The following is a 27,995-nucleotide window of genomic DNA, read 5'->3' as shown; positions in this document are numbered from 1 at the left end:
TTTCTCGCTGTTCACTGTGTGTTTCAAAAGATGGCAGTTGTATTTTGTGTTTCAGCGGCAGGCTATTTGCATAACCAATCGACAGCAAATATGTTTCCAAGTCTCACCCCAAAGTACCGAAGTAGTACCCCAGCTGGTTTGGCACTTTCGGTACTGGTACTCGACCGGAAGTCAATGGAAAAGCAAAAGTACTGTAACTTTGTGCTGCGGAAAAGCGTATGTACTGCAAGGAATTGGAAACAGTTGACCTGATTAAACTGTTATTGGTCTCATGCATTAACAAAAGCCCAAGAGACTGCTGACTTGAGACTTGTAGATAATGGTGGGATACAGACAGCACACAGAGGTAATGGTGGGGGCAAATTTTGGTTCTGGTAGTGTGTTTAATACCCTCGCATGGAAAAAATCTAATCCCAACATGACTACCTTAACCCCTGCCCAGCCCTAACCTTAACTATAAGTAACCAAACAATATAAGTCTTTTGGCTTTTTTTTTGTTAATAAAAATAAGGTTATCCAAATGGTGACCTGAAAAATACCCCCAAAAATAAGGAAGTTTCAGGTTACACCACATTTTGGTTCCCAAATGTGATCTGTGCAAACCCCCCTCCACAGACACAGACACAGACACACACACCAAGCTCTAAAGCCATACATATCAAACACATATGAACTGACAGACCACAGCAGGACATAGAGTGGAGCAGGCCACTCTGCCTTTTCAGGGCTCCTAGACAGAGCTTTACTTAGGAGGCCCCCCTAAAATGAAAACGAATGATTCGGGAATGATAATCTGGGGGCCCTAGACAACTATAATAGCTAAAGCAGGTTCTATAGTGGATGACTTACTGCGACACCTGAATTTAGGAGCATGCAAGGCAACTTAACAGGGACTGCACATGTACACAAAGAAAATGCAACAGGATAAAAGTCTATAAATGTAAAAGTGTGTGCATTTTATTTGATGTTTTGGTTAAGGTTCACGTCAGACGAGAGAAACTCAGTAAGCTCCATGGTCTGTGGAACAATATACAATAACTCTGAAGCGCATGTGAAAGATCTGTTTGTATTTCCTTTCTAACAAGAACCTGGAACCAAACAAAGGCAGCATCAGGAAGAGAAAACCGGACTTCAACATAGTGCACTTCAGTACTGAAAATTGTGCCCTCATTGCTTGCAAACAAAAATAAATTCTTGGAAGTGAACTGAACCCCCCTCCCTCAAAAAGTATTACTCCAGCTGTGGAAAGTACAGCATGGCATACCATATACTTCACAGAAAACCTGCACTCACAAAGTATGATATAAGATTATATACACTTTTACATTTCTTCCTGGCAATCCACATTAAATATCAGAAAGGGGCAGAAATAAAAAAAAAAAAAAAACTAATGCCCAAGCTAAAACAGATGGTGTTACAGTCTCTGTGTTGATTTATTTTTTTGGTTCATTATTGCTTCTGCAATATGGTTTGCCACCTTTGCTGCATTTTGGGTTTACGGCTGTTTAAAAAAATAATTAAAAAAAAAAAGCATAAGCACAGCTTCCGGGCCCTCGTGCGACTTCCGTCTCAGGGGACATGGGTGATTTTCTTGGGATGTGCCCTCCCCCACACACCATCCCAGGGGCCCCAGGGCCACATGTGTCACTGAGCCCCTCCAGTCCAGGAGCCTTGAAGCATCTACTGCCCTTTGCCTAGTGAGGGAACTATGCCCACCCCTCGCTGGAGCACCGAGACGGACAGGAAGCAGCCTCAGAGCAGCAGCCATTTAGGGTTAAGAAAGCATAATGAGGGGAGGGGGAGCTCCTCACCTCACCCCCCAAAAAAATAAAAAACACAAATTGGAATAATAAATGTCTCTTGACATTCAGTCATATAAAAACTCCCACCCCTGTTGTGAAAATATGTACACCCTTGATGAACAGATGAAGAATGATTTGGTTATTTGTCCTCGCCAGTGAGTACAGGGCTTCCGGAGACCGGGGCCTGTCATCACGGTGGTGTGAGCCTGTCCCTCCCCCTGCCCCCCCCCCCCCTCAGACAGCACGCCAACCTTCTCCACATGTCGCTAAAATGGCCTGTGAAGCTCCAGCTTCCACTGGCTCTAAGACAACAATGTGCAAACAAAGGCACTCGGGGAAGGGGGAGGGAGGAGGATGATGTGAATTTGGAGCGGCTGGGTGCATCATTCTTCCTGTTCTGAATGCGTGGCAGGACTCTCTCCAGCAACAAAGACAACGAGGGCCAGGAGGTCTTACAGCGAGGAAGATGGCTGACACCACAAAGATGGCTCCCATGCAGCCCTCTCAGTTACTTTATCACGTGGGAGGCTGGGCTTTGGGTGCATCCATTTAAAGGCCTCCCCATTTCCAGCTCCAGCACCGCTGCAGTCCGACAGGGCGGTTTCAACACCATGGTCAAGATGGTATAGGTTATGTTGTGCAGCAAGGAGGGGTGTGAGCTGAAGGAGGCAGGGGTCTCTAGTCATTGGAGGAAGGGCAGTAGTTATTTGACGCACAGCAGTCCCCCCACATTGGCCACGAACTCCTCCAAGCTCTTGAGGAAGGCCACCTTCTGTTTGCGGTCCATGGTTGGGGGGGTGCTGCTGGCGCTCAGCTTGTTGAAGGCATCAGCCAGCCGCTGGTAGATCACCGCATCCCGCTGGCTGGACAGTAGCGTCTCCACCAGCTCCGAGTACTCGGCCTGCATGGGGATAGAGGTGAGGCGTTATCGGCAAAGACGGCAATCAAGGCAGCATGACTGCACAATCAGCGCAGTGTATGTATGTGTCAGGGCGCCGCATCATACCTGATGCAGGCACACAAGGGTGTAGAGCGCCTCTCCAGCTGCCACCGTCATCTCAGTGTTGTGTTTCTGCAGCACCAGCATGTCAAACACAAGCTAGAAAAGGGACAGAGGTATTGGCCACGCGTGCAAACCAGACGCTCTATCACGGGAAGGGGGCTGGAGTCTGACCTTGAGGAAGTGGCGTGTGGCGATGAAGAGAGGCGTGTCAGTCTCCTGGCTTTTGGCACACTGCTCGGCCAGAGGGGTCAGTGCCTCCAGGCACAGCTGGCTGACTTCTGAGCTCATCCTGCAGCACGCACGTTAAGTCACTCTAAACCCTTACCCAGCTGAACAAAGTTAGCGGCAATTGCAAACTACATATTAAAAGTGTTGTATAAATGAGGGTCAGTGGGCTAAGTCTCTGTGCCTGTGATTGGAAGGTTGCTGGTTCAAGGCTTAGCCTCAACAGAACAGTCACATGTCTGTGGGCCCTTGAGCAAGGCCCTTAACCCCCAGCTCCAGGGGCACTGCACAATGGTTGACCCTGTGCTGTGACCCCCAAGCAAGATGGGGTTGGCAAAGAGATAAGTTCTTATGTACCTGGACTCATACTTGTGCGACGGCCAATAAAGGATTATTACTGAATTTCACAATTATGTCCTTGATCAAGGCCATTTACCCTAAGCGCTCAAGAGACAAATTTCATACAACTTACTTCCTGAAATTTCACCTGGACAAATACATTTTCAATTTGAATTTGAAACTGAATTCAGCATGATCCAGGCCCACAACAGAGCACCATGCTAACCCCTCCCAAAAGAAGGATACGAGGTCATCCCCAGCTCCAAGGAAAACATCAAACTTTTAAAAAGCTCTTCGGGTAACTGTGGGATCTTCTCTGGGAATATCTCACAGATGAAGGTGATGAGCTTGTAGTACTGGTTACAGAGAGAAGGAAACTGGGAAAGAGAGAGAGAGAGAGACCCCAAGCTATTAGTTACTGAAAGAAAAATATTGGTCAGTCCAGGACAAACCACTACCCAAGTGCACAGAGAGGTACAGGCTGAACACTCACCTTCAGCAGGTCTTGAGACATCAGTGGCAGCACAATGTTGACCCCATAGAGAACCACGTCTGCGGCCGACACCGAGCGCCCAGCCCCTGGGCCTTGATCCTGTCCCCGGAACACCTCATCTAAGGAAAGCAGCATATCCTGTCAATGGTGGTAGCTTACATGCCAACACAAACTATGGCACATCATTTGGGAGAGAGACCCGGCAAGGCACACGCAGAAGCAGGCAGTACCGGTGTCACTGAAGTCAATGAACTCCTTGGAGAGCAGGTTGGTGAGGAGCTCCATGATGAGCAACAAGTCCTGGTACTGGTCCTCCTCTGCCGTCACGTCTACACGCTGGCGACCCAGGTTGTTCTTGGAGTAAACCTGTAGTAGCGTCAGGCACGCCTCATAGAGCTTCATAGATTTGGACTGGGAGGGTAAACAGCAGGAAGAACATGCAGGTCAGGACAGCTGCTTGTAGCAGGGAGAGCAGTCACTCACGGTGACGTCAGCAGTAACTTCACAGTGTGTGAACTAAATCATTAATGTTAATCAGATACTAGGACGGCATGGTAAGTAGCATGAATGTCATGGTGTAGGTTGCCATGCATATGTATTTAACCAGAAGCCGGCTTCCACCCTCATTCCACTCACCTCCCCCAGGTAGCAGATTTGCTTGTGTGCCACTTCCACAAACACCTCAATGATGAGATTAACAGTCTCGGGTGTGTTCCTGTACACCTCCATGAGGCCAATGCAGTTGGACAAGAAGTCCACCAGGAAGCTGAACAGGGCCGCTACATTGTCAATCTGCGTGGCCTCAGCAATGCCACACAATGCCTCCAGAGTGGCCACGATCTCCTGCTTTACTTCCTCTTCCTGGCAGATCTGCTGGAAGTTCTCCTGGTTGATGACATTGAGGAATCGCTGTTGCAGCGGCTGAAGGACCTGGGGGAGGAAGGGGATAAGAAGGGTTAATTGGGGAACAGGAATTTCACAGGCCACAGGAGAGAACAGGTATTCTTTGCCTCCTTTTCACATAAAACTGGTAACACCTGAACTCCCAAAGGCATAAGGTTCAATACAGCCATAATGTAATGTGTTTAAGAGTGCAGTAATTACTGTGCGTACAACTAATAATAATAATAATAAATTTAATTTATAATGCACTTTACATTTTACATAGAAGACTTTTAAATACGGTCATATCTCACAGAACTATGATGCTTTTAATGCAGGACGCAAATCCTATGGAAAAATGAGATCAGCATTTTTTGGTTGAGCCCTATAGATTATGGATTAAATTTCCAATACTCAAAGGCGGGTCAGGAAGTACACACAAGGTGCTGTAACTGTGGGATGACCCCACACTGACCTCGCTCCAGTACTGCTGCTTAGTGTCAGAGTCCATGTGGGCGAAGCCGCCCAGCACCAGTGCCTTCATCAGGGTGCGTTGCACAGAGCTGGACAGGAGGTGGAGTGGAGGTCTGCGACTGGCAAACTGCTTTGCCAGATTCCACCAGCTCTCACACTGGATCACAATGTTGGCCCTGGAACACAGGACAGGGCTTACCTGAAGTGTATTCCTCTTTGCTTGTGTGACAAATGCTTTTATCAATTCCACAACAATGTCTTTCAGGTGTGGTGTAGTGGGCGTTTAGTGTCCAATTAATTTACACCCATTGGGCCCCCCCCCCCCCCCCGTTAAAACAGGTATACAGCAACCCTGGGCCTCGGCACTAATAACAATACTGTATTCACATGTAATAATGTGATTTTCAGACATTTCACATACCTCTGCTTTAATATTAGGGGAAACATTATTTCCTGATAGACAGGAGAAACATAGGGAAACTGAATTGCCTGGAACACCGTAATACCAAGAAGAAATGGGGCACACGCGAAACACCGATCAATGCCGCTTGAAAATCAAAGAACATAATTAAATAATTTGTTTGCTTTCAAAAGACTGAATTAACAGTAAGTTAATTCTTACTGCTTTGATCGGCTTAGCCAAAGTAAGTGTACCTACGTAAATGTAAATGATGGCAGCATTCATGCAATTTGGATATTACTGAATCTTATACTGTGATAGAAGGTGACATAACATGACATAACAATAAACCGCATTTTCCAGCCTAAACTTAGTTTTAATTTTGGGCTGTTTTTTTTGTTTTTTAATTATGATTTAAGCTGCGCGTTGTGACGATGTCAGTCAGGGGCGGTCACTGATGATGTCATTTGGCGCAGGTACCATTTTTTACGCCAGTGGAAAACCGTGGACTCCAAAAACTTTATGGAAGTACCGAAAGTACCGAAAGTACGGTACCTGGTGAGGTGGAAAAACACCCTTAGTGACACTACTTCTCACCAGGTGACGACACTATACTTTACCTCTCTCTTCTCTCCACCAGAGTGACCAGCAGCTCCACTGTGTCCTTCGCCAGGTCCTGCTCCGAGCTCCACACAGACAAGTTGTTGATTACCTTCTCCAGCAGGTATCCCACAATCCATTGGGCACCTTCAGTGTCTGCTCCAAAGGCAGTGCTGAGTGGAATGCTGATCTGCAAGGGGTACATTTATTTAGATATCCCAATACAAAGAAATAGTAGTACTCCCACAGAGGTTAACAGAGAACTGCTAATTCAAGTTCAATTCTCAGGAGGTATCTTCAAGCAAGATGCTTAACAGGAACTTCTTCAGTAGAACAACCATCAGTTTAAAAGGACAGTTTAAAAGTGTCAACTAATGACAGGCCTATAAAAATGTACTGACCAGAGGCCACCTTACATCAATTGGTGCTTTTCCACCTGAGCTGTACCAAAGCTGAACCGTGAAATTTCTCATTGTAAATTATGTAAGCTGTACCACAGCCGTAACCACGGTGACATGAGCATTCTTACTAGCAGGGCCAAAACCATGACCAAACAGATTGGTCGAAATGCACGGAGATACTGATGTTCTGCGCATGAATTATATGGAGGAAAAAAGGGCACATACTATATATTATTCATTATTGAAGCATCGCACATCGTGATGTACCCATGTATTTCTGATAACCTGGAACCTGGCAATTTCCAGTTTACTCCTTGATGAACATGGATTCATAATGCAAATTTACACAAGCAAACACTAATATGCTAGGCCTTTGATCCCAACGTAAAACTGAGTCTCACAGACTTGCAAGCGGAAATTAGCACATAGTAAATCATCATGTACACTGTGTGAACAGCAAATGTGCCTTTCGTTTTACGTCACTGTCAATCTCCAAATTTGGCAAAGCCTCTACCAAGCCCACCCTTCCTGCAGTCAAAAATCGAAGCAAGCTGGAACCAAAGTGTAATTAGTGTCTCCAGAAATGTACAGGTCATGTATGGCCTGGTTCCGGTATGCTGGTGGAAAAGCGCCAAAAGTCTCTGCCAATTTCACTCAAGCCTACTCAGCTGGATAGTCACTCTAATTCTGACCTTTTCTCAGAAAGTGAAGCACATTATTGACCAGATCCTGCAACCCATTACCCCACATCTGGCTCTTTACACACTACACCAAACATGAGCTGTGATGTCATCTAGGCTGGGACCCATCACTGCTACTTCAGCCATCTTACCTGGCTGTACAGTTTGTCATCCACAAGCAGATAGGTCTTCGCCCAGCGCCGAAGAAACCACACAATGTCCTTGCCCATCTGTGGACTCAGTAGGCTTGTTAGGCTGGCCCTCGTGGCCCGCGACTCCACTTCAGACGTCCGGAGCACTGCCGACAGTAACCTGAGTCGAAGGTCATAAAGCTGGTCAGCACCCTCATGTAAACATTTGTTGAACAAAACTATGCAAGCTTTCTGCAAGGCAAGGCATCAGTTCTTCCCATTTCTCCAAGCTTCAGTGCTGCCTGCTTGAGTTATAATTCAACAATGAACAACTGGGGTGGGATTTCAGCTGCCACCTGAGACAAGGACACTGTAAGCTCCCCACTGCGTGCTTGGCATGGTGGGCAGTGTGCCAGGAGATGCATACATGTATGTATGTATGGGATATTCAGATATCCTGGATCTTTTACTGTTATTATTGAGCCTAGTGTCAGTGACACAAAAGCAATAGAACAGCTAGAAAGTATGCCAAATACCTACCAGAAATAACTACAGTTGCAGCCCTTGAGCAGCTATGACTCACCTGATTACTGAGTCAGTCCTATTGCATCCTGGGATAGAAGAGGCCTTCTCACCAGGTGAGCCCAAGATCTGGAGGGTGGTGTTGATGTCCACCTCTGTGGAGTGCTTAATGGAGTATTCCATCACTTCTGAGGGTATGAGGGGGGTCTCACCTTGAGGGTCATCAGCCAACAGGTAGCCTATGTAGCACATACACCACACCACCACAAAGTTGCATTTAGGAAGACATTTACTGTACAAGCAGTGCTCCTGTGTGTTTGACGCAAAACTAGCCACTGACTAAGCCCAATACAGTCTTGTGCCCTGCATTAGCCAGAGAGCACGCATCTATCTGACCTGTGACCAGAATCAGCCAGTGGATATCTTCATAGAGGTCATCCAGGACCTTCCGGTCCAGTGACCCAGGGTCTGGTTCAGAGAGGAGGTGTTGCTGGTGCCGCTGGAGCTGCCCATGTAGCCTTGTAACCCGGTCCTCCAACAGGCTGACACAGACGATGAAGAAGGCAAGAGGTTAAAAGATGATAGTCTGGCTCGTGTTTAGGCACAACATAGGTATCAAAGACAATCAAGCTTGATACAAGCGCAAACCCTTCAACATGTACAGTGGGCAAAAAAAATAGGTCAAACCCAAATTGCATTAAGCCCACAGCCCATATACATGTACATGCTGACAGAAGTTGGCAGTGAAGAGCTGGGCATCACCATAACCATCAAGCTGACGGTATGCATGCACATGTAGGCCGGGTGGCCGAGATCATTGCTGCCACACCTGGTGAGCAGTGGGATGCAGTGGTCAGCCGCTATTCGCCCCAGCATGCCTATACTAGCCAGCTGATCCGAGAACAGCTCCCGGTCATCCTCCTGTAGCTCGTTAATCTCGTCCTCGTCATGAGACACCACTCCATTTGCTGTCTGAGGTAAAGAAGGAGAGGACTTAATGAGACAGAAAGGTGACAAGGCACTCAACAAATCAGCATGCATCAGTGTCCACAGCAGAACGGTTTTCAGCATGAATGGATTCATGGCAAATAAATGAATGAACCTTTGATAGAGGAGGACACTTGCACAAGCAAAAGGGCGGAATAAGGATGAAGGATGGGTCATGATGGAGAATAGAACAGGTGAGCAATGGCATTCAAAGAAGCGACAGGCGGGCCTCACCAGGTTGCGGGTGCCGTCGGGGGCTGCCAGGTGGCACTGTATGTATGAGTTAAAGACCTGCACGGCGGGCTGAACAAAGCAGCCGCGCGGGAAATGCTCCTCGTCCCGCACCAGTGTCAGCCATGACTCCAGCAGCTTGTCATAGGCCTCCATGTACACCATGTCATCCTTGTCCAGCTGCAGACATACGGCCTTGTTAAGACGCTCGTCCTATCCCAGCCCAAGCTTACGGCTCACCCAAACGCTCCTCTGCTTTCATGCGGGCTTTCGCTGTATCCAGCTCAAACTAAACATGCTTTATCTCCTCCAATCTTTACAAAAATATAAAAAAAATTATTCCTTAAAGATATGTTTGGCTACAGTTTATTTAGGGTACATTTTCAACTATTTATCGGAAAAATTTATTATTTCATAATGTGAATTTTTCACATTGAATATCATTCAGCCCTAGTTTCAAGGATATTTTTAATGTTAAGTTATCCTTTTGCAGTATGATGTCTCATTTTGTAAGGAAATTAAGGTAGTAACCTATAAACCAGAAGTATTGATAAGACTGAATTGGTAAAAAAAAAAAATAATCCATTCACCTTAACTGCCCAAAGCACAGGATGTTAAATGTTATTGTCTGCTACTGCACTTGCCCTCTTTCTTCAGTTTAATTTAATTTATTGAAGCTACTTAATGTTCTATCCTTTTGCAGCAATGAATATCATTTTGGAAGGAAAGAAAAATATTTTGAGCTTTACTGCATGCACATTTCTCCATGTGCACGATGGGGATGGAGACAGGGTTAATCGCATATTATTTAAATACCGACAGGCAAAATTCAACAAGGAATTCTGCCCGAAATGCCCATCCCTACACTACACCTACTTGTGTGTCAGCCATAAGACCACCATATATAAGTGTTTTAATGGGGCAATTACAGAACAAATACTTTGAATATGTGCCCAGTTTCATGCTGATGTAAGCAGCAGCTCTGCAAGAAACTACAATGCTCACCACTTCCTCGAGGGCAGCACTGCTTCCGAAGGAGCAGGTGAGGTGCGTCAGGCAGTTGACAAAGGAGGAGAACAGCTCGCTGGGAAGGGCGGTCAGGTTCCTCCGGGGGAATGTGGTGATCAAGTTACTGATTATGTTGGAGATTCCCACGGCCTCAGAATCTTCAATCTCAATCCTGGGGTTAGGGGAATGTAATCACAGCCATCAGCATCAAGCACCATCTCAGGACAAATGAAGAGCGTCTTTATTGTTTAGGCAGGCAAGTAAATGACTAGGATGCATTAGAGGGGGGAATCCATATGCAAGTAATCATTTCAATTCAAAATGAAACCAGGGTCAGCCTCTTGATTAAAGAGTACATAGATGGACCGTAAATCTCATCATCAGGTACTTTAGCTGTTAGTCTGGTGTTAAAATGTGCAAGACTCCTGTCCAGTAGGATTCTAGAGGATAGAGGATTTAAAGTGACTGCTTTAGGTGCCTCTTGGGTAGCAGGTGTAATGTGTGTTAGATGCCCCTTGGGAAGTTGGACTGAGGCCACTGCTTTAGGCACTCAGTGGATAGTGAGTCTTAGGCCGCTGCTTTAGGTGCCCTTTGGGTTAGCAGGTCTTAGGCCGCTGCTTTAGGTGCCCTTTGGGTTAGCAGGTCTTAGGCCGCTGCTTTAGGTGCCCTTTGGGTTAGCAGGTCTTAGGCCGCTGCTTTAGGTGCCCTTTGGGTTAGCAGGTCTTAGGCCGCTGCTTTAGGTGCCCTTTGGGTTAGCAGGTCTTAGGCCGCTGCTTTAGGTGCCCTTTGGGTTAGCAGGTCTTAGGCCACTGCTTTGAGCCACAGTGATGCAACTGGAAAAAGTCCCTGAAATAGGCACCATCGTAGCAGGACAGCCTCTCCCCACAACACCCCCCTCCCAAAACTCATTCCTGTGCCTGAGTCACACATTCCAAATGGGGGCTATTGAGGGGGGTGGGGGGGGGGGCTATTTATACTTCAGAGAAAAGGCTTTGCAATACTCCTGTACCCTCGTGTCTGATATAGGCCCTCTCCCAGTTCCGCTCAGACAAAACCCTTACGTCTTCTGGTGACTCTCATGCAGTGATCTCACTGCTTGATCCGAACACACACACACACACACACACACACACACACACACACACACACACACACACACACACAATCCCCTGAAGCATACACAGTTCTTCTACAGCTCTTCCTTGTTTACCTAGAACATGCTTGTACTCATCCATTTAACCAGTTACAACCACCACACATTTTTTGGAAGTGGGGGGAGTGTTAGAGGTTATCACTACACTCACCCATTGATCATATTCAGCAGGCCCTCCACCATGTGGGCTAAGTAAGACACCTGTGCACTCTCGTCGGGGAAGATGGGTCCGTGCATGGAGGCCAGCTGGGCCAGGCACTGCAGAGAGTCTTGTGCCATGTCCGAGTCCTCGCGGATCTTCCTGTGCACCTGATAAGACAGCCAAGGACACCAGTCACACCCGGTCCAAACACCTTATCAAACCTGGTTCACCCCCTAAACCTCACCTGGCCCAACCTGAAGCCTCTGCCTCAAAAACCCCATCAATCCTGGCCCATTCCATATACCTAACCCTGCCCAGGTAAAATTAAGATGAAGACATCATATTGGTCCATAAAATATGGAAATATATAGTAAACAATTTCCCCTGTTCAGAACACAAGACAGGCATGAACGTCTTCACTTGGCTGAGAACAAGCAAGGGCTTATGAGGGCAAGTGGGGCAGAACACAGACACCCTCTACACCAGCTGCTCAGGTCCACCAATTTCTCTTGAGAATTAAAGAGTGATCAAACGAACAGCAGGCAATTCCACGGGGCTACAGACGCGAGCGGGCTCTGCGCACCGGCAGCTGGGCCCTAGGGCAGTCAGCGCTGACTTGTCCATGTGGTGCTAATCCCTGACAAGTGAGCTCACCTTGTGAGGACCGCGTGCAGCTCCTCCAGCACCTTGGCTTTGGGGTGGGTGGGGCAGGTGAGTTGGCCCCCTTCGTCCTGCTGCTGTACCAATGCACTACGGCTGGACAACGGGCCCCGCAAACCCTCCAGCTCACAGGAGGTCCAGCAGTCTGTCTGTGTGACCGTTCCCGAATAAGGACTAGCGTCCCACTCACCTCAGATGCCAGTATGCACCCGGGCATGAGCACCCAACACGCCTCGGCAACTGTCTCCAAGGACACCACGTACGGTGCGGGCAACAGGGCCGCAGTCTGGGAGAGCTGCTCTCGGCAGTGTGCTAAATCTTTCCTCTGGAAAGTGTGAGGGCTGTCAGGGCTGGGGGCGTGGAAAGCCATGCCAGATGTCAGCCGGCCGGCCGGCCAGGCGGCTGCACGCGTTCTAAAATCGGCCGTAATGACAGCCAGCCGCAGTACTCCAAGCATGCCGAACCCAAGCTTTAATTAGAAAAGGGGGGGCACAAATCAAAACAACTAGCCGAGAAGCCTCCGCACAGAATAGGGAGTATTTATAGGAACAACAAACAAAGCATGTGAGCATTACTCCCACCCTCTGAAAAACACACCTGTCACTTCCAGAATTGCAGGTCGAACAAACACCGGAACAGACCTAATGGAAGCCACGCACAAGCTGGTGCTGTCCATTACAGTACAACAGAGTGGCCTGGCACCCAATGAAAGTCCTCTTGTGACTACCGCCGCCAAGTGTTACGCAGGGGAGCCGTGACGTGGCGAGAAAATCAATACTCGGGAAGCTGTGATCCAGTTATGGCCACGAGATGCCAAACCGCAGGGGAACAAGGAACGGATCCGGTTTCCAGTCGCGACAACGTTTGCTCAGCAACTCAATTCAATACTTTGGTTGCTGAAACCTTAAGTAAACAACTGTTACTTAAAGTTATGCCAGGACTCCTTGCTATCTCAGTTTCAAACACTCTGATCTCAGCCTTGGCCAATTCAGTCAGAAAGCCTGGGAGAGAGTGTCTTAAAACGAGAGGTGGGGATGGGTAGCCCAAATGAACACACCACGGCCTTGACGATACAAGCCTCTCAGATGACATGTTAAAAGGAGAAGGCCGAGACCCTGCGGGCCGCCACAGGGGTGAACAGGGAGGCACGAGCCAGGCATGTTGGGGCGGCGTCCCCTTAATCCTGGGGTCAGGCTCTAATCCCTCTATGGGTCCACTGTGACCCTGACTCCAGTGGCGCGTGTCAGGGGCATGTCTCAGGGACTGGGGGTGGGGCCGCAATGGGGGAATGTGGCTTGCAGGGGACAACAAAGCGAGATGGCTCAGAAAGACGAAGGCACGTTCGGACCTCAACCTTACTGCGATCTCCTGGAGTACTGCCTGGCATCAGCACTTGTGCCAATTTTCAGCCTGACACGCATGACCATCCAGTTCCGTGGCATTTTGAGACACCTACAATGTACTCATATCCCTTTGCCAGGGTTGTGCCTTACTGCTACTCTTGATGGGACATCTCAGCACAGAAAACCATACTGCTTAGAGTTTACTAGTATGCTAACACTGAAATAACAAGTGTGCTCATGTACAGCACCACTGATTGTCCTGACTTGATAACTTATCTGTATGTTACATAGTTACATATTCAATAGGCCTGGAGAAAACAGATCACAGGGCGAGCAAGAAGAAATGAAAAGGGAGAAAGGAGGAAAAAGGGAAGGGAGAGAAAGAGCAGGAAGGAGGAGGATGAGAGTCAGGAGGAGAGCAGGAAGCAACTAAAGAGGAAGTTCAAGGAAAAGAAAGAGCAAACTGATCCCCTGGGGGGGTTTACCCAGCATCATTACGAAAATAAGAAACTCACAGCATAATAGTCCCCCAATAACTAGGCAAACAAGAATATTGACAAGGCAGAAAAGGGAGGAGCAGAAGCAGTGCAAGATGGCGTGTGAGGGCTAGATTATATGGGGGTGGGGGGAGACTCACAGTGAGGAAGAGGTCCATGACACGCGTGTCCAGCAGCGCCTCCCTCCAGGACTCGGGTGGCTTCAGGGTGACGTTCTGGGTGGACTCGAACATGGCGATGTAGTGCCGACCGAGTGCAGCAGGAATGAAGGCTAACAGCAGCATCTCCAGTGCAGAGCAGAGGCACGGCACGCTGTCCTTTATAGCCCCCTCTGTCCATCACCCAAACCTCACAGGCGTCTTACTTCAACTTCACCGACCCCTCCCCCCTTCTGACACCTCCCACAACCTCAATCCCAGCCACTCCCTGTCCAGACGCTTCTCTGGGGCCGGCCTGAGCCCTGTTAACACTCAGGGGCTCTACAGCGTGCCTCAGATGGATTTTGGTGAAAGGAGGCCTCACAGGAAGATTTACAGGACAGCTACACAGACTGTCCCCCAAGTGATCATTCAATTAAACTGATTTTTACATAGCGTCTTCCACGAGTGACACCTCGGGGCACTTCACAAGACTGGGCGGCAGTGCATTATTACATGCGTTATAAAAGATGATAATCAGACTGGTCCTGAACCTGGCTCCCAGGACCCTCCCAGTCACACAAGACAGGGGACACGTGTATGGACCATGGCACAAACACATTTGCATAGCAGATTCTGGCTGTGTGTTACACACACACATAGGCTATGGGCAATGATCAACAGATAGCAAGGCCCCCCAGCACAACAAGTGAAATAACATTTCAGGAATGTTACCCACTTCTGTCGCCCCCTTAAAAGGCTCCTCTGGTTTCAGAGACAGGGCGGGGAGGGGAGGGGTGGCTCCAGTCACCCACATGGGGTCTGACACGGCGAGCAGGCAGCTGGCCCATGTGTCTCTCCTCGGCTCTGCCGTGAGACTAACAAAGCAAGCGGGGGAGTCAGGGGGCCATCTTCCTGACTGGCAAGAGCAGAGAGGCCACCAGGAAGTCCCCCGGGAGGACATCAAGCTCCCCGACCTCAGAAAAGTGAGATGTCGTTGCACACGCCTGCCATTCCTGAGGTCTCCCCCACTAAAACCTTAAAACTCCGTCCACAACCCAGAGCCAGGTCCAAACATTCACCCACATTAAAGAAATGGCTCAACATTAAACACTCTACAGAACCCCTATCACCTAACCAGCCAATCATGCTGGGGTCACCACTCTCGCCCACCTTTCTGCGACAACGCCCCAGGCAGAAGGATATGGTTGGGTGGAAGAAAGTTCCAGCTAAGCACCTGGTTGGCCAGGGCCAGGTAGCGCTGGAAGACCGAGGACATCTGGGCATTGAGGTTCTCTCTGCGGCTGAACTCCTGAAGCACTTCCATAGTGATCATGAATATCTGCTTCAGGCCGTCTTCCTAGAAGGGGCAACAGCCACAGGGAGAAAATGAGCAGAGCCTTACTAGAGTACCGAGAAACATGAAAGAAAAGGGGGGCCCTGGAAAATAAGGGGGGATTCTCACCTGGAAAAGGCGCTTACAGCTGCCATGGAACTCCATACTGAGGCCGATGTTGCTGGTCTTACTTGAGCTGGAGAACTCGCTGAGGAGGGCCGTCAAGATGGAGCAGGCCAACGTTTGCTGTGGAGTTAAAGCAAAAAAAAGGGCTCCTCAGTGAAGGCTGGGGACGGGGTACAAAATTGCCTTCAGAGAGCTGAGATGGTCATGCAAGACTCAAATGTGAAATATCGCCCCAGTCACCTCCAGTAGGTACCGAGCACGGGACTGGTTAAGGACAGGATTTATAAGCAAAGAATAACCAGTTCAAATACTGCTGTCACCTGAGAGAGAAGCTTCCAGATCCTCTGGAATGCCTCACAATCAAACATTCTATAGATTCCCACATTTACTTTTGAGTTTCTCAAACTTCCTCTGAGAGATCAAGCACAAAGTACTTTATTATAATCTCTCTCTGATACTGCAACTTTAAGGAAACTCCAATTAACACTGTGACCATGGCAGAGAATTTCAAAGCTTAAATACAGGAGTAAGGGAGATACCCAGAGCCCAAGTCATGAGTCCAGCGGTCACTTGAAAGGAGGGCAGCCAGCCTGTGTGTGTGTGAGCATGAGGTTACACACCGCATGCCACAAATTACAGCAAGCGCACAGTAGGGATAGCCCACTTCCATCAAACGCGAAGTTCAGCTGTCACCAGCCGGCCCCCGATTCATGGCCATCACACTGAGCGAAACCCCAGGTCTGTCCTCAAGCATAAATTCATCGGGAAAATGTTTGGAGCCACTTGTCAATACTACAGTCTTCTTCCAATTTACCAATTTTGCTGTCACTGTCAGAATTCTGGCACAAATACAAAATTTAATGCAGGCATATACAAAATCTACCGCCAACACACAGCAGAATCACATCTTATGTCACCTTCAGAATGGTATATTGCAAATAAAATCTGAGGTGCCAATAATTTTAACTAAGCCATACTCTGCATAGTGTCGTAGGAGTTATGCCATTACGAGGCTCTAATTTGAAATGGATACCAAGCGCCATCTCATGGGGAAGCAGTGCAACAGACAGATGAAGCAACCAAACACAAACAAGTCATCATTAAGCTTCTCTGACAAACAATGAAATTATTCTCAGTTTTGTTAAAACTTGTTCAATTGAACAAGAACTCAGGAACAGTAATGACCTCTACAGCAGTCCTGCTATGTTCAAGCCCAAAATTCCTATGACTACAGTGTGGTTCTGCGTTATGGCCGCTTCTGAGCCCAGCATTCCTTACCCCAAGGAGGTTCTACTGTGTCCGCATCTGACCCCAGCCAGCGTTCCTCACCCCAGTGTGGTTCTGCCGTGTCTGCGTCCCACCCCAGCGTTCCTCACCCCAGTGTGGTTCTGCTGTGTGTCTGCGTCCCACCCCAGCGTTCCTCACCCCAGTGTGGTTCTGCTGTGTGTCTGCGTCCCACCCCAGCGTTCCTCACCCCAGTGTGGTTCTGCTGTGTGTCTGCGTCCCACCCCAGCGTTCCTCACCCCAGTGTGGTTCTGCTGTGTGTCTGCGTCCCACCCCAGCGTTCCTCACCCCAGTGTGGTTCTGCTGTGTGTCTGCGTCCCACCCCAGCGTTCCTCACCCCAGTGTGGTTCTGCTGTGTGTCTGCGTCCCACCCCAGCGTTCCTCACCCCAGTGTGGTTCTGCTGTGTGTCTGCGTCCCACCCCAGCGTTCCTCACCCCAGTGTGGTTCTGCTGTGTGTCTGCGTCCCACCCCAGCGTTCCTCACCCCAGTGTGGTTCTGCTGTGTGTCTGCGTCCCACCCCAGCGTTCCTCACCCCAGTGTGGTTCTGCTGTGTGTCTGCGTCCCACCCCAGCGTTCCTCACCCCAGTGTGGTTCTGCTGTGTGTCTGCGTCCCACCCCAGCGTTCCTCACCCCAGTGTGGTTCTGCTGTGTGTCTGCGTCCCACCCCAGCGTTCCTCACCCCAGTGTGGTTCTGCTGTGTGTCTGCGTCCCACCCCAGCGTTCCTCACCCCAGTGTGGTTCTGCTGTGTGTCTGCGTCCCACCCCAGCGTTCCTCACCCCAGTGTGGTTCTGCTGTGTGTCTGCGTCCCACCCCAGCGTTCCTCACCCCAGTGTGGTTCTGCTGTGTGTCTGCGTCCCACCCCAGCGTTCCTCACCCCAGTGTGGTTCTGCTGTGTGTCTGCGTCCCACCCCAGCGTTCCTCACCCCAGTGTGGTTCTGCTGTGTGTCTGCGTCCCACCCCAGCGTTCCTCACCCCAGTGTGGTTCTGCTGTGTGTCTGCGTCCCACCCCAGCGTTCCTCACCCCAGTGTGGTTCTGCTGTGTGTCTGCGTCCCACCCCAGCGTTCCTCACCCCAGTGTGGTTCTGCTGTGTGTCTGCGTCCCACCCCAGCGTTCCTCACCCCAGTGTGGTTCTGCTGTGTGTCTGCGTCCCACCCCAGCGTTCCTCACCCCAGTGTGGTTCTGCTGTGTGTCTGCGTCCCACCCCAGCGTTCCTCACCCCAGTGTGGTTCTGCTGTGTGTCTGCGTCCCACCCCAGCGTTCCTCACCCCAGTGTGGTTCTGCTGTGTGTCTGCGTCCCACCCCAGCGTTCCTCACCCCAGTGTGGTTCTGCTGTGTGTCTGCGTCCCACCCCAGCGTTCCTCACCCCAGTGTGGTTCTGCTGTGTGTCTGCGTCCCACCCCAGCGTTCCTCACCCCAGTGTGGTTCTGCTGTGTCTGCGTCCCACCCCAGCGTTCCTCACCCCAGTGTGGTTCTGCTGTGTCTGCGTCCCACCCCAGCGTTCCTCACCCCAGTGTGGTTCTGCTGTGTCTGCGTCCCACCCCAGCGTTCCTCACCCCAGTGTGGTTCTGCTGTGTCTGCGTCCCACCCCAGCGTTCCTCACCCCAGTGTGGTTCTGCTGTGTCTGCGTCCCACCCCAGCGTTCCTCACCCCAGTGTGGTTCTGCTGTGTCTGCGTCCCACCCCAGCATTCCTCACCCCAGTGTGGTTCTGCTGTGTCTGCGTCCCACCCCAGCGTTCCTCACCCCAGTGTGGTTCTGCTGTGTCTGCGTCCCACCCCAGCGTTCCTTACCACAGTGTGGTTCCCGCTGCTGATAAGCTGGTTAACTTCATGGAAGATGCCCTTGCAGTCGATGGACTTGTCCAGGGAGCCACGCTTCACAATAACAGCCACTGCCAAGAGAATCTGCTCCCTCACGTATTTTTGGAGGCTGAGAGCCGCAATGAATGGGGAGAAGAGTAGGAGGACATTAAAACAGGAAGCAAGAAAAGATGTCAGCTCCTGTCAAGCTTTACTTAATGTAAAGCTTCCTGTGCGAACACTGACATACCAGCCGAACACCAACCCAGCACGTTGATATTAGTTCCACCTTTAACAGTGGCTCAGGACTTCAACACTGTAGCTCAGACTCATGCTTGCAATTTTTTATGATAGTTGTCATAGATTTTAAGGTAATGATGACTTGATTCACAAATACAGTTCTAAAAAATTAAGAGAACAACATATTTAAGAATCTGCATTGTTAAATCCTGGTTTAATCCTGGTTCTGTTGGCAGAAGGCTATGCTTCCAGGCTCAAACTTTCTAAGACTACAGTGCACAAGAATAAGGTGAAGCAGGAGGCACTGGGAACAACCAAAAACTAGCCAGGTAGAGGGCAGAAATTACTTTAATTCCAGAAACGACCATCAACTTATCCAACAGTGCCTTATGAATGATGACCATCAAGAGGAAAGGGAAATATTTAGTGGTGTGCACTGCTAGGACTGGTTCGTGACAGGCTCCTCGAAGCAGGACTGAAGTCCCATAAAACAAGGAAGAAGCTTTTACACAGATTCATACCCATAAATTGAGAAATAAGTGAAGCTAAAAATGTTGCTGTGGTCTCTACATTTTTTCCTTAGCTGTATACTATAATTATGGAAAAAAGCAGGCCCAAAGGTGACAGCAGGACCCATGAAGACACCAAGTCCCAGAAAGGAACTCACTTCGGCCGCTGTAAGACATAGGTGAGGAGGAATGTTCTGAGGGATTCTATGCTGGACTTCTCCAGCAGAATCCACTCTCGCACGACAGCCTCCATGATGGCGGTTGCTGCCTGGAACAGCACATAGTCCACGCGGCTGGTCTCTGGGCGGGAGAGCAAGAGGCAGACACATTTCATCAGATTGTAAAAATTAAAAAAAAATAATAAAGTTGTGTGGATTCTCGTGCCACTATTGTTGGAGCCAGTGAGTTGCCACAACTGACACGTTCCAGGGAAAGCCTGGCTGCTGGAGGGGTAATGAACGAGTGACAGGCCAAGTGTTTACAAGGACCTAATAATTCAGGACTGCCTGATTTTACAAACTACACAAGCACAATCAGCGCAAAACCTAAACGTTTATTCAGCATAAGAGAACAGATGGACGTAACCAGCAGTAATCTAGGGAGAGACAGGCAGGAAACCAGGATTACTCTGAAACAAATGCTGGACTTGCAGTAGTTCTCAACAGGTATAAGCCGGCATGAGTCGTATGACTTCATTTCAGTAAGCTGGATCCTAGCTGAGAGCAGACTCAAGCACAACCAGAAAGGATGTTGTCAGAGCATCCTGGGACAGTGCCCCCCCCCCCCTCCTCAATCAAATCAAAATCATCAGTTTGCAGAGCCGCACCACCACACCACACGCAGTTATAGACCAACAGTTATGGGACGGAAGTTTAGAGGTGGAACAAACCAGAGATTTTTCCAAAAAATATGTAGAATATAACCAGGTTATTTAGAGTCTCCACCTTCATTTGAGGTATTACTTTAGGTGTTAATTCAGGAATTTAAAAAATCGCAATGCCTTCGAAAAAGTAACTGGAAAGTAAGGATGCCATGATACCAGAAATTTAGCAGTTGATACAAACAACAGAGAAATTCCACGATTCTAGATACCAAACACAATACCGCGATAAAATTCCATGTGCCTCAACATACACCCCTTCATAAACACTTGCACATTACAAAAACAGTAGCATAGTCTTTAAGTAATAAACTACTATAAACATTACAAAACATGAACAGCAGCATGTAGACTTCAAGTATTTAAGCCAAGTAATACTGCACTTAAAATACTAAGTATTAGTATTTTGCGACAACTTTTCAAAGCACAACATTACAATTGCAGTAGCTGGCTGAAAAATGAAAAAATACTGAAGTACAAGGTAACACAAAGTTATTACAAAAAAAAACATGGATAGTGCCTCGCACATGTACAGAATTACTTTCCTAAAGTAGGCTATTAAGCCAGAAATGGAAGGCAGAACAACAAACACAAGGCGAAGCAATTATTTACATATTAATGTACAGTTTTCAAGATGGGTTGAGGGAAAATCAAAGGCGACAAAAGCGATCATGTCGCCAACTGCAAATAACTTAAAAACAAATGTAATGTAGGTGAGTAAATTTGAATTAAAGTATTTTTCAACTGTATAAGTAACAGTTTAAGAAATCAGCTAACATTTAGTGACTGTCAGGTAGAGGAGGGCGATAAATCGATTATCAATTAATTCAAATTTACAGTTCAGGACGATGTGTTTTTATGAAAATTGATCTTATTACTTATTTTACATGCGAGCGCCAAAAGCAGAACTAATGTGACGCACCATTCTTCATGGGTAAATTAGCAAAAACACTCTAGTGGATTCAGAAACAACACGGCAATGGTTCGGTTTTGCGCCATCGTACACAGACCAAACAAGTCCTCGTTGCAAAGTCTGTTTAAAAACTAAGCAGCACGACAAATTTATTCCAGCACCTAAAGCAGAGGCACACAGCGGAGTGGGAGAAGTGCAGCTCCCAGCGAAATGAAAATACCCGCAGCACCAGCACAACATCCAAAGTTAAGCAAGCAACCGTCCCTGACATGTTTTCGAACTGTGTGCCATATGATAAGAATGGGGCACGGTGGAAGGCAATAAACACAGTCGCGATGTATATTGCAAAAGACATGGTGCCCATACATACTGTGGAAAAGCCAGGATTCATTAACATGCTAAAAGTTTTTACAAGTTTCTAAAAGTGTTTACAACGGCGTGGGCTGCCATCTCACTTTCACGCATATTTTTTGGCTTGTCAGATTGCACTTTAACTCTAAAGTAAAAAAACAACAAAAAAAAAAAAACTTAAAACTTGTTTTGAACAATTTATTTGTCATCTGTAGTTTGATTGAGTAGGGGAGGGGAAATCGATTAAAATCGAAAATCAGATTTAATGTGAAAAATCAGAGATTTTATTTTTAGGACATATCGCCCAGCTCTACTGTCAGGATTTGAACCAGAGCATGTTTATGTATGTAGTACAAGTGGTTCAAGAGTAATAAGCATTTAATTTATGGAATGTCCAATTTTTTTGAATACGGATTAAATGGCCAAACTGACATGAAGTAGTATAACAAGCACAGGTATAAGTAATATCATTAAGGTTACAAATATGCTACAATGAAATTTCATGGAAGCTTCATTAATGTCATTGCAGACGCATGCACTTGCCATACTATTGAAAAGGCCCACATGGCTAGTAAATATGGCTAATAAATGCCCTCCATTCATCAGAAGTGAGTGAGGTGTGCAAATTGGTCCCAGTGTAAGTAAACACTTAGGGAATCACTCGACTTTGCAAGCATCAGAGGTTATGTCGTGGCTGCATATGATAATTGGTGGCTAGGATGGGTTGAATAAACTATGCCCAGCACAACCTTAATACTATTTCATGTCAGTTTGGCTGCCATTAAAAAGGCCCATTAGTGATATGAAACCATGTGACGCTACCTTTAAGTCAAGATATCTCAGCAACACCTTAAAAACCAAAGACCAAATTTTCTTGAGATATTCATGACATTATGATATAGCTTTAGAAAAAAACTGATCAAATTTGAAATAGGTTTTTTATTATTGAATTTTTAAGATTTTAATTGGTTACTACATAGTAATTATTCATATGGGGATGGCATACTATTTGTTCAATCTATAGAGCTGGACAATAGCTTTAAAACAATATAGGACCACAACTGTGCAGCTTACAATAAGTTAAATATAGCCAGTCAAAGTCATAACCCCCCCCCCCCAAGAAGTTGAAGCTTTGTTCACTTAAATCTCCCTCTATACTGATCCCAGACAAGTTTTGTTAAAATCCATGACGATGAGGTCCGAAAATGTGATGGTTTGACATGGAATGACCCATATGCAAGATCGAGGCTTTACCTAGGATGTGCTTGCACACAGCAAAGGGCGATTTGGACTTGCGGAAGGAGAGGAACACGTGCTCTGCATGCTGGCGCTGCTCGGTGCTGACCATGGATGGCGGCGCCTGGGGAATGACATGGAGCGAGACAGTCAGGACAACTACAGCACAAAGCACTAAACAGGCTAAGGAACCACCAGTCACAGGTAAATGTACACATTAGGGATGTGCGATATGACCTAAAACTATTATCACTGTATTTTTCACTTTTGGACGGTGACGGTATTATATCACTATTACTTTTTTCCAAGTTTTGGGAGGATAAGTATGTCCTGTCCCTTTATACAAGTTAAAAGAAATATTTCATACTATACAAGTAATTTACACTTTACAGTTGGGTATGGGCGGTTTTATTTTGAAAAGATACAAAAAGTGACACAGGTAATGTTCTCATATTTGTTTTATAATTGTCGGAGTAACAATGCAAAGGGAATGACAAGCTGTTTCAGCCAAAAACAATGCATTTTACTTTTCATTTCAAATAAAATGCAGGGTTGCCAACTTTGGTCAGCTGTCTTGAGTGAGACTTTCAATTCGAGAGAAGTCTGCACACACATGCAAAAGTATTTACATGTAAGAGTTTTTTTTCCCTTGTAAATGGTATGTAGGGTTTGCAAACTACCCCAGCACTTTTAATGTAGCTAATTTTAGGTTTATAATGGAATACAGATTTGCCATAAGATTTCTTGCCTGAGCTGATTTGTATAAAACAATAACTAATATAAAACACAAACTTTGATGAACATGAAGTTACCAATAAACTACGTCTATTTGTTTAACATCTTATAAAATACTGCTTTTAAAAACTTTTCAGCTGTACGATTACAAGACAGAGCAGCTACTCTTAGGAACATTTTGACTTTTTGGTTGAGGGTGATCGCTACTGTTAACACTAACAGTACATTAGCTCAAACAAAAGGGATGCATATATCGAGGACGTCTTGCTCGAAGGTGTATAATTACACAAACTTTATTTTGAATTTGATAATTTGCTATCACGAAACCCTGTCAGAGTATGTAATGGAAAAATCACACAATGTAGATAAACCAGTTACACAGACTATATAAGGATAAGTACAACAGAAGCTTTGATGAAAATAAAATGCTTTATTTTTCATAAATAGACTGTTGTATAATTAGGCTGTAACGTTACCAGTATAATGCAAATCTATATCGTAGTGTACAATCATGACTATGACACCGGTGTAACGCCCATCAAAGTACACACACACAGACCAACACGCACAGCGCATCAGATGACAATTAAATAGTACTGGTCAACAAAGATGCGTCTTAAGCATGTATGGGCACAATAAAGATTCATTTAAGAAAACTTATTTTATTTCTATTTGTGCCATTAAGATTTCACAGAAGGGTGCAAGTACCGTAAGTCTGCTATAACATTTAGACACGTTGAGACAGGATCTCTCTCACTAATATGGAAAAACAATATCAAGGCAAGCTGAGCCTCAGTATGCACACTGATTTCTGCTGGACCCTTAATGCGGAATGTTCCTGAGGCCAAGTATAGCTGAAAATCATACACTTCTACCTTTCAGATGAATCACCAGGAACACATACTGAAAATATACTTATAAGTGTTTATGTGCCACTCAAAATTACAGCATGATATGGAAATTCTGATTATATATTCCAATTCAGCTCAAAATTGTTGTAAGACTCACCTATTTTGATTTGCGTTACAAAAGAAAGATTTGTGGACCAGTAGAGCCCACTATGAAAATCAAATAGCAAGAGGACACAGATGCTGAAACCCAAACAAAGGCCACAGTACTAGTCATATTGAAATGAATGCTACTGGGCAATTGCTACAGTGGCTGCAGGTGAACACTGACCGTAAGGAGCAGAAGCTGCCTTAGATTAATTCATAAGCAAATAAATCAACGTCATAAGCCAGTACCTCGCTACACTATATTTTATATTTTAAATATTATATAGAACCATAAGAACAGAGAAGGACTGATTTAAACTCATTTTCTTCCCATTGTATTATAAACCATTCAGGCAAAAGCAGACCATGACATACAAAACCTCCAGTTTATATCTTAAGTAAAGAAATGTCGGTGTTTGCCTTGACATACAATTTAATCAAAATTGGTCCAAATGTTTTCAGTTTTTGTACATAGTGTCCCTAGTTGAAACCATTCAAAACAGCAAAAAAAAAATCATACAAGTGGAGACTCTTCAGTGCCATTGGCACAAACAGATATTTTGACTCTCAGCATCCTGAAGTGGAGTGAAGGACCAGTTTAATATACTTATCCTACTATGTCAATAACAACCAAGCACATGTCCTCAAATCTGGAGTGGAAAACGATAAACACACAACAAATCAAAGTCAATATAATAGCTAACCTACTGCAAATTCCTAATTGAAAGCCAACCAGGTTACCAGGTATGACAGTTACTGTAGATGTAGAAAATTGTCATGACAACAGTTGTGTGTGAGACGCTATCAGTGTTCAGATTTTAGTCTCTCAATGGGACTGCAAATCAGTACATGAGCACTCAGTCCAGACCAATGGGTTCTTAAACAGGCAATAAATTATCGCAACAATTAACATCAATAGTCAAGATAAAGTGGTTTCACTTATGGAAATCAGCAATGAGGACAATTTGTTAGTGTTAAGTGTTGTAGTGTGGCATGCATCTTAATAACTAATAATAAATAATATTTAAAACCCACTCATATCACCACCACAGCCTCCAGTGGTGCAAGCACACAAGGAAAAGCTTCACTTCAGGAAAATTCACTTACAGTTTAACACCTGGACACACACCGGGCTATATAGCATCCTCGGAAAAGTGGAACCTTTTCTGGAATGTGATCTGACAGGGCTTTGTGCACGAGCCAGGCGCTTAACCAGCAGGATGGAGCTCCTTCGGTGTGCCATGCAATACCTCAGGTTTTTTGTACAGCACACAGCCTGTCCAGTACTTAACTAAAAGCTCCACAAAGTTTGGAAAGAATATCAGTTCCTAAGTAACTGATGTGACAATTCATTTAAGTAATCAAAATCAAATTACTCACTGGTATTGATATCAAGCATCAAAGCGGTTAACAGTTGACAAGTCCTCAAAACATCCAGGGGGAATTTACAATTCTTTCAGATGCTAAATGCATTTAACTTTACTTATCAGGATAGTACCAACAGTATTAGACATGTTAATTAAATGACTTCTTAGATCTTTGAGGAAGAAAATTTCCTCCTGAGCAATTCAAATTGCTTGATTTATCTTTTAAAAAAAAAAAGTTACCCTGTTTGGAAACATTGAAACTACAATAACTGATCGACAATCTCAATGGCATTTGTCCTCCATATATTACCCACAATAAGATTAGTTTTAAAAATTATGAGGCATTAAAGTAGAAAGAACTAATAGCCATTTAGTTCATTAAATCACAACCTCTGAAAAGGAGTCCAATTAGGTGCCATTACTACTAGCTTTCTCAGGAGTAAAGCCAGATGAACTATAAAGTGTCAATTTTTCTTAAGGCAAAAGCACTCACACAGAACAGGGCATTTCTTAATCCATTGAGAGAGAAAACTGTGGAATGATAAAGCAACACAGAAGGAAAACATAGCTCACATATGAAAGTGTAGATATAAGGCCACAATACAATATTCCTCTACACTGCTTAAGAAAAATCCCATTAAGTTGATACATTGCTATAAGACAAGAACCCTTAACACAGCACAACATGCTTTACTACATATAGCAGCCTGGAATGCAATTATGTCCACAGTGACTTCAGCTCAACCAGCAAGGCAATTAAGTTGCACCTTGTTCAAAGGTTCCTCATAGGACTTGAACCTGAAAACAAATTCTACTAAACTTTCATATGCTCCAGCCAAAACAACCAATCCAAACATTATTACACTCCACTAGTTTTAGAGACGCTAGTGAAAGAACTCAAATTCAATATTTTCAAAATCAGAAAACTTTATCCCTGAAGAAATTTTGGAGTAAAGTATACATTCCCAGGTAAAGCGAGGCCTTAGAAAGCCCCAGTAAGCACTGCCAAACCACATATTCAATAAATACATTCATAAAAGCTTAAAACTCGTGAACCCTCAGCTCCATGGGTGCATCATGCTGGCTGATCCCCAAGCTTGCTCTCACCTGTACATGTGTCTGTGTGTCTCATGGAGAGCAGGATGGGGTAGGAGAAAGAAAATTATCCCATGTGGATTAATAAGTATCACTATTCTAATGGCTCATTTTTTAGCTTTTGGTAAAAATAATTGAAATAGCTCAATACTGTTAAAAATAAAACCGTGTGTAAATCCTCTAACCGGCAACAATGAGACCACAAAAATAGGCAATTAAAATCAAAAGTCTAAGCTAATTTCTTACTGTATGTCCAATTAAACCCCAACACTTTGTGTTTCAACTTTTATGAACCGAACACGATTTAACCCCCAAACCGTCAGAGCTCGCACAAAGTTAATCTTAAACTCATAAATCTAACTCAAAAAGCAAATGTGTCCAGGAGACAGATAGCTGATTAGTACTTAATAAAAGTTACCGCATTTGAAACTCACGGACTGTGTTGCTAGTTAACTGTAGCAACAGGATATATATGCGGCACACGGTTTTTCCGCGAAGCCGCAATCTGGCGAACGACGGCAGGAGCAAAAGGATAAAGCCCGGGTCTGAGGTTATGCCGCCGGCTTGTAGTCGTGCGGTGCTCGAGAGCCGTCTGTCGTACAGCGGCTGTACAGATTTATCTAAACATATTGAAGCGGAGAAGCAAACAAGGCTGCGGCATTAACCCAGGCTTCGGCACCTGCAAACACAACGAACTATTCTAAAGTAAGCGGGAGACTGGTGGACACGGCGGGTTTGTCGACTGGTTTTGCGGGATGGAGCGGGAGCTGGAGCGCTGCGCCACGCACAGCCTTCTCCCGAGCGAAGACAAACCAGCCCGGCGCCATTAAAGCCTCGCCTCCTACGGCTCGACATTTCAGCGTAACGTGAACAACCCAGCCCGACCGACTGCCTGCGCGGAAAAACAGCATTCTCTCCCTCACCATTAAAACTTTGGCAGCGCTTTCCAGCTGTGAGATCACTTCTGGTGCACCGACCGCCGCCATCATGGTCTCTGTTCAATGACGCGCCTTGCAGT

The 27,995-nt window shown here is 46.1% G+C and overlaps 1 protein-coding gene across 2 annotated transcripts; it reads right to left on the bottom strand.

Annotated features, from left to right (window-relative positions):
- Positions 1-935: 935 nt before the first annotated feature.
- Positions 936-27,988, bottom strand: xpo4 (exportin 4). 2 transcript variants are annotated; one of them, XM_072700842.1, is made up of 23 exons: positions 27,901-27,988; positions 22,804-22,909; positions 19,564-19,705; positions 18,648-18,786; positions 15,576-15,692; positions 15,318-15,470; positions 14,114-14,227; positions 11,483-11,640; positions 10,176-10,350; positions 9,174-9,350; positions 8,782-8,924; positions 8,349-8,494; positions 8,014-8,191; positions 7,452-7,611; positions 6,239-6,408; positions 5,220-5,394; positions 4,499-4,792; positions 4,093-4,273; positions 3,863-3,981; positions 3,616-3,746; positions 2,977-3,094; positions 2,809-2,901; positions 936-2,703 (listed from the first exon to the last, which is right to left on the bottom strand). In XM_072700842.1, the coding sequence occupies exons 1-23, from the start codon at positions 27,964-27,966 to the stop codon at positions 2,506-2,508; spliced, it is 3,453 nt and encodes a 1,150-aa protein (XP_072556943.1). In that variant the 5' UTR covers positions 27,967-27,988; the 3' UTR covers positions 936-2,505. The 2 variants fall into 2 exon arrangements, with proteins under 2 accessions (XP_072556943.1, XP_072556944.1); XM_072700843.1 differs by lacking the exon at positions 27,901-27,988 and adding an exon at positions 26,990-27,844.
- Positions 27,989-27,995: the final 7 nt, after the last annotated feature.

Source organism: Paramormyrops kingsleyae, chromosome 16 (genome assembly GCF_048594095.1).
Source record: "Paramormyrops kingsleyae isolate MSU_618 chromosome 16, PKINGS_0.4, whole genome shotgun sequence".
NCBI classification, from domain to species: domain Eukaryota; kingdom Metazoa; phylum Chordata; class Actinopteri; order Osteoglossiformes; family Mormyridae; genus Paramormyrops; species Paramormyrops kingsleyae.
This window is presented reverse-complemented; position numbering and strand designations above follow the sequence as displayed.

Bases quoted from the DNA above. Each gene is read 5' to 3' on its own strand.
- xpo4 (XM_072700842.1), bottom strand. From the start codon at position 27,966: ATGATGGCGGCGGTCGGTGCACCAGAAGTGATCTCACAGCTGGAAAGC. The intron at 8,925-9,173 runs GTGAGGCCCGCC...TCTTTACCTCAG, and splicing joins CCGACGGCACCCGCAACCTG to ACAGCAAATGGAGTGGTGTC. The intron at 2,902-2,976 runs GTCAGACTCCAG...TCCCTTTTCTAG, and splicing joins CCACACGCCACTTCCTCAAG to CTTGTGTTTGACATGCTGGT.